Source organism: Enoplosus armatus, chromosome 16 (assembly GCF_043641665.1).
Source record: "Enoplosus armatus isolate fEnoArm2 chromosome 16, fEnoArm2.hap1, whole genome shotgun sequence".
Taxonomy (NCBI): Eukaryota; Metazoa; Chordata; class Actinopteri; order Centrarchiformes; family Enoplosidae; genus Enoplosus; species Enoplosus armatus.
In genome coordinates, this window is record NC_092195.1 from 3,300,332 (window position 1) to 3,307,205 (window position 6,874).

A 6,874-nucleotide genomic window follows, 5' to 3' on the forward strand; every position below is an offset into this window, starting at 1 on the left:
CGACAACAACAACACGTGCCATAACACTCCGCGGATTTGTTGTATTCCACATGCATATTTGCCAACAAACGCATAAGTAAACAAACTGAAATAATATCATGTCCCGTCATTGTGCATACGTACATTACATAAAGCTTTTATTTTGAAGGAAGCAGCCGGATTTCCGTCTGTTGTTTAGAACAGACTTGACTTCGCCATTTTGACTCTGTTTCTTCCTGAACTTTTCAAGCTTTTGCGACTTTCCTCGGAATTGTGAATTAAACCAACATGGGGGCTTGTTTGGCAGTGAGTTCCCTTGCCAGTTGTGTGAGTATACATTTATCGCTTGTGGTGTTGCTACATGATATACGTAAACTTGTACACTTTCTTGACTAATTGAGGTTAGATTAACGGGTTGTTTAGCCAAGACAGCATGACGTTATGTCGATGATATTGACACAACGTCATGTGAAAATATTTTACTTCTGTCTAGACATATGTTGCGAAGTTACATGTCTCATGTGACATTATTCTTAGTAAGTGAATACTGGTTACTAGTTCAATTCGGCATAACCTACACCATATAAACCAGGTAACCTAAGACATTAACAGCTAACTCTAGCGTTAACATACACTCGTTCTGACGTTTTTCAGTTTGTTCCGTCTTCCCCTGGTGGAAAGTTGTGAAAAATAAAGCGACCCAAACATTTAACGCTAAAGTTGACACACGTGTGCCGCTTTGATAAGTTCAACGTTATACCCAACTTTTAGACCGACTTGTAAAATGTTGTAAGTTGGCAAAATGGCGTTCTTTGAGGCGATATAATTTACCGAAAGACAGGGTGGCAGTGAATTGCCAGGTTTCTGACAGCGGGGACGTCTGTGTGCTGTCCTTTGACTTTACTTACAGTTGTCTTATGGGGTCATGATGTTAATGTTTTGGAATTACTGCAGCCAACATGTAATATGAACAGAGTGTAACGCTAACCTGTGTCTTACATCTGCAAGGTGTTTTCTAAAGAGGCGCAATTTCCGGGGTTTACGCCCTCCTCTTTGGAGTAGGGCGTCACTGTACTTGTTGTGCCCATCATAATCATTCCCGCCTTGATTTATACTGGATCCTCTTATTGTGTATTTACCCCCATTTGAAGTCCTAAAGTTTTATTTTTAACAACACAGAGTCACAGTATAAATATTTGAGATTTTTGATACTGTTAAAATACTTTTTCTAAAATATGCCCCACCTAAATCACAGGTGAAGTCATAATTTCAAAGTAAATTTGAATGGAGATCATCTGTTTGTAAAGTGATTTTCGGACAAATACTGTATATCTGGAATATCCAACTGCTGCTTAGTCAACTTCCAATCAAAAGCTTCATAATAAGATCCCCAAAACAGGGGACGGGTGGACACTGAGTACTCCTCAGGACAGTAGGGTCACTAATAAAAGATGGAAGAAAGTGTGGCGCAGCTGTCAATCTGCTTCAAGCGGGCTGTCACTTAACATCTACAGGGATTCAACATCAGGGCTCGGCATATGTGGCAATTTTCGATCCGAGCGCCGTTACGGTCGCCTAGTTTCAGTACTGAATCCATGACGTTTGTTTGTTTTTTTTGATGCCTTACTTTGAGAACTATAAACATGCTTTTCTGCCAAACCCGTTTCTTTCATTTAACTAAAGAAGCTAAACCTCTCATATGTTAGGCAAACACAAGCAGCCCTACCTAAAGTTAGTCATTGGCAGGATTCTGGTTTGATACCCAGGTTTACAAAAGTGCCTATGCGCTTTATACGTGAACTTTTACTTGTTATTATCACTATGAGTTCTTGTAATATTTTTAAGTAAAGTTGTGTAGTTTTCGTATTGACTGTTTTTAGGATTATAGTTATTTGTTGCCATGGCAGTACGGCATAGGCCAGTCTGAACTGTGGAAACTGGGTCCTTCCCATCATAGCAGCAGTGTTTACACCCAAAGGCTCGTGTACTCTGGTGCCTACTCATATTTAGTGAAGGATGGCTGATCTCAGCTACAGTCTCTGCCTCAGTGCTTCACACACCTCTCAGCAGTCTGCATCTGAATCACGCAGGAATCCTCTGTGATCCGGTTCACAGCGCAGGATAAGAAACCGAGAGAGAGATTTGTGATGATGGCTGCTCTAATCACAGGCTTGATTACTGCCACAATCATCATTTGTCTCCCCCTTTTCTAGAAGCATGCAGAAGATGGAGAGAGATGGTTGCCCTGACAGCAGACGCAGTGTTATTTGTTTTGTTCTTTCAGTCGTTGCAAGCCACGCATGCATTACCTTGATTATCCCACACCCCAGAGCCCTGTCCCTGACTTTCACAACATATGAATCTGTATGAGGGCCTTGCTAATGCTCTCCCCCGTCTCTTCTGCAGGCGTCCTGTTTGTGCGGCTCGGCCCCCTGCCTCCTGTCATCATGCTGCCCATCAACGTACAACTCCACCATGAGCCGGCTGGCCTTCTCCTTCCTGATGCTGCTGGGGACTCTGGTGTCTGTCATTATGATTCTCCCTGGCATGGAGGAACATCTTAAAAAGGTACATTAGATAAGACTAGATTAGATCACATTTAATGGTCCACACAGGGCTGGTGCATCAGGCTCTTTAATCGTTTCATAAAGCCCAAGTATCATTATATTTTGTCAGCCCACGTGTCATCTCCAATTCAAGAAAAAATAGGAAAAAAATGATTCAAATTGGTTTCATACGGCCGTAACCCAGCAACAGCAGATTTAATCGTAGCCTGTCTTTCACCTATCATTTCCTTTGTCAGATTCCAGGTTTCTGTGTTGGTGGCACGACCATACCTGGCGTAGAGAACAAGGTGAACTGTGACATCATTGTGGGCTACAAGTCAGTGTACCGCATGTGCTTCGCCATGGCCTGCTTCTTCTTCCTCTTCTCCATCATCATGATCCGAGTGCGCAGCAGCAAGGACCCCCGAGCCACCATCCAAAATGGGTTCGTACTGTGCACTGCAGCCAAAGTACCACACGTGGATGATGAAAGCGTGCTGCGCTCTGGTGGCCAAACACGAGCACTGCACCTCCTAAGATTGTATTTACAGGAGATAAAAACACGCTTGTTCTGTACGTGTACTTAAAATACCCTTTTTTTTCTTCTCAGTTTCTGGTTCTTCAAGTTCCTGGTGCTGGTTGGGATAACTGTGGGAGCTTTCTTCATTCCAGATGGCATCTTTAATGCAGGTGTGAAGCCAGAGTGAGGACGAATTTGATGTGGCAGTTTTTTTTATTGCCAGTGTTTTTTTTATTTTTATTTATCTAAACCCTCCAGCAGCTCACACACCGTCAGGCAAAGACGATGCTACACTGCTTGGTTCAAGTGTTAAGTCTACGTTAGGGCTTGATATTGAACCTCAATAGTTGATTAAGATATGTTTGTATCACAGAGTATAGAAATCTGTCAAGAACTGAAAGCTGGCAATGAATGCTTGCTCAGATTTTTACTTTCTACTACTTGATCAGAAAGTCTGTAATGTCAGTCCTAACTTTCTATTTTAGATGAAGCTGAGATTTTGAAGAAGAAGAAGAACTGCTTGTGTCTAGATAGATTAGATTTACATTTATAGAGCTGGCCTCTTTAGTTAAGTAAAAAAAATGCTTGTATTCCACAAAGTAAGTTATATCCTCTGTCTGGTCTCAGTGTGGTATTACTTCGGCGTGGTGGGCTCTTTCATCTTCATCATCATCCAGCTCATCCTGCTGGTGGACTTCGCCCATTCCTGGAACCAGTCCTGGTTGGAGAAGGCAGAGAACGGGAACTCCAAGTGCTGGTTTGCAGGTAGAAAGTGGCAACAGGCCCCCATATATCTCCATAAATAAAGTCAATTTGACTATTGCAAGAATATTCATGCATATGTGGTCAGAACATTGCACAGGAATGAATCCAGGTCTGTGTACCAGTGTGTTAGGGATGAATTTACAAAATTCAATGACTCAAGCTACATCAAATGCACCGTGTCAGAACTGACTGCACTCCATTTGAGGTTTAATGTGGTTGTCTAATGCCTTTCCTCTTTGCTCGCTCTTTCCTCGCAGCGCTGCTGTCCTTCACCATCTTCAACTTTGCCTTTGCTTTCGCCGCTGTCGTGCTCTTCTATGTGTTTTACACCCAGCCCGACGACTGCACTGAGCACAAGGTCTTCATCAGCCTCAACTTCATATTCTGCATCATCGTGTCCGTCGTGGCCATTCTGCCCAAAGTTCAGGTAATGCAGAGACTTCAGAAGACAGATGTTAAAGTAGGTATTTATGGACTGATATTTTGTGCCCTAATCCTTTGTGTAATCCTCTACCAGTGATGTATGGGCATTAGCATAAACAAGCTAATATTTAGTTAACATTTGTCCTAGCCGTGACCTTGTGTTATCTCTGTGAGGACAAAATTACTTGAGCAATGAAGAGAGTTTGGTTTTAGCTGCATTTATTTTCTGTCTCATCCCATGCCATGTCTCCACAGGAGGCTCAGCCCAGCTCAGGCCTGCTCCAGGCCTCCCTCATCTCCCTCTACACCATGTATGTCACCTGGTCGGCCATGACCAACAACCCCAGTAAGTCCAAGGAATCACGGAGCAACTGTATTTTATTCAGAACTTGAACCAGGATAGCTGACTTTTGGGAGGGAGTATAAAGAGATGTCTCACCCCGCCGCTCTATTGTCATCTGTTTACGTGGTTTTCTGTGTTTCCGACCTCAGACCGGCAGTGTAACCCCAGTCTGTTGAGTTTGGTCCAGCCCATCAGTCCAACTCCGCCACCAAGACCTGCTCCACCTACCGCTGCCCCTTCAAGCGTCCAGTGGTGGGACGCCCAGGGCATCGTGGGACTGACCATTTTCTTGTTCTGCACTCTTTATGCCAGGTACTTAACTGTTACTGCTGCTGGTTTTAGGTTTCATGTCATCATGATTGCCTTTACGAGAACATTTTTAGACTAAGTCACACATACATCACTGACTGCAAGCTGCACATTTTTCCTGTTGTCAGAAAAATGGCAATACATTTAATAAATCAGCATTGCTCAAATGTTGCAACATTTAGTAAGACAATATTAATTCAGTGAGGGGGAATACAACAGCCCCTTTAGTAACCTTTAAGAGAAGCACCCAAATGAACATACTGGAAGTACACTTTCAAAAGCAGCCAAACTGCCTTCAGGCCCACTGATAGCGTTGTGCTCATACTGTCCAGCATTAATTCATGTCATGACTTTGGCGAAAATTAAAACAGTGTCTGGTTTTTTTTTCTCTGGGATTCATTTGCGTCTGGAGATTGGGTTGTTGGAGGTTTACATATAAATGTACCAAAAAAAGATGCATTCAAACTCCACTCAAACCAGTCTCCTCCAGCATAAAGAAACATTCAGGATCCAGGTCAACCTGGAAACACACAGGATCTTTATTGAGAGGATGTGTGACGTAAATATTTCAGATGCTGCCATGTCGTGTCGTTTGTTACTGTACGTCAAGATGACTTCTTGTGCTCTCGCCCGCCACAGCATCCGCTCCTCCAACAACACCCAGGTGAACAAACTGATGCAGACCGAGGAGGGCCAGGGTCTGACTGCTAATGTCGAGGCGGCGCCAGGGGAGGACGGAGTCCGACGGGCCATGGACAACGAAGAGGATGGGGTCACCTACAGCTACTCCTTCTTCCACTTCAGCCTCTTTCTGGCCTCCCTCTACATCATGATGACCCTCACCAACTGGTACAAGTAAGTATCTATTTGTTGTTCGAAGCCGAGTCCTTCAGACAGGCCGTCTTTCTTGCAGCACTGACTTCTCCCTGACTTTGCTCTCGGCTCAACAGGCCCGACACCGACTACCAGGTGATGCAGAGCACCATGCCGGCCGTTTGGGTGAAGATCAGCTCCAGCTGGCTCGGCTTGGCCATTTACCTCTGGACCCTGGTGGCCCCGCTGGTGCTCCCCGACAGAGATTTCAACTAAGCACGGTGAAGTCTGCCAGCATGTGGCCCCAATCCTCTTGCCATTTGCACCTTGACGAAGCTTTAGTTACAAATTGATCCGCTCAATTGTTTTGATTTGCTTGCCACATTTAAAATAGGAAAATGAAATGGTAATGAAGCCATCGCACGCGTTTACCTAAATGTTTGTGGCTGGAGTAATGCAGGAACATGGGATTGTTTAAGTTGAGCTTTAATCACACATTCCAGTTTTTCCACCTCAGGTCAGGTTTTCAAATGTTACAAATATTTTGATTGACGTCACGACATGCCTTTTAGGACAAGACCAAATGAAACTTCATTGATCCCTGTGGGGAATTTGTGTTTTGGCTTTGATTCACTACATTTACGTTAGTTGTTTGTACTTTATTGTTCCCTTTTAAATCAGTTTGATTTAATGGAAAGGGGTCCACATTTTTGAAGATTGACTTTTTTCCACTTCTGCATTTTTATTGCTTGTGCTAGTGCCCAGTTTTATGACAGTGCCTTATTATATATTTCACAAATTTGTCATTCAGAGGGACCATTTTTATATCTTTAGTATATTCAGTTAGCGATGTAACATTGCTTCCTCAATACACTGTATGTTTACTTTTCTTTATAATCAATAAAGTTCTGTTTAATGTCTTGAATCAGGGTGTAGGAAACACTTCTGTCCTGTAGGTGGGGCTGTGGTCTGACCTACAGAATGGGACTGTTTCTTTTGTCGGAGATGTGCTGGATTTCATTATGTAGAATCAATTTGGACATGTGTGGTGTAACATTTTGATAACCTGGTCTTTTTGAACATAATACTTTGTGAATCGGTCCGTGTTTGCTCCATATAGGGCAAACACAATGTCATCAAATGTGGTCTGCAGGGATTTCCAAATGCTTCACTGCC

At 43.3% G+C, this 6,874-nt stretch overlaps 1 protein-coding gene across 1 annotated transcript; it reads left to right on the forward strand.

Annotated features, from left to right (window-relative positions):
* Window positions 1–215: 215 nt before the first annotated feature.
* On the forward strand, window positions 216–6,623 carry serinc2 (serine incorporator 2). The gene is made up of 10 exons (XM_070921341.1): window positions 216–306; window positions 2,386–2,547; window positions 2,783–2,970; window positions 3,136–3,215; window positions 3,673–3,810; window positions 4,068–4,237; window positions 4,489–4,579; window positions 4,726–4,888; window positions 5,525–5,740; window positions 5,836–6,623. The coding sequence occupies exons 1-10, from the start codon at window positions 268–270 to the stop codon at window positions 5,972–5,974; spliced, it is 1,386 nt and encodes a 461-aa protein (XP_070777442.1). The 5' UTR covers window positions 216–267; the 3' UTR covers window positions 5,975–6,623.
* The last annotated feature ends 251 nt before the right edge of the window (window positions 6,624–6,874 follow it).

Excerpts from the sequence above, each read along its gene's own strand:
- serinc2 (XM_070921341.1), top strand. The coding sequence starts at position 268 with ATGGGGGCTTGTTTGGCAGTGAGTTCCCTTGCCAGTTGT. Across the intron at positions 307-2,385 it reads TGAGTTCCCTTGCCAGTTGT|GCGTCCTGTTTGTGCGGCTC; the intron begins GTGAGTATACAT and ends TCTCTTCTGCAG. Across the intron at positions 4,889-5,524 it reads TTCTGCACTCTTTATGCCAG|CATCCGCTCCTCCAACAACA; the intron begins GTACTTAACTGT and ends CGCCCGCCACAG.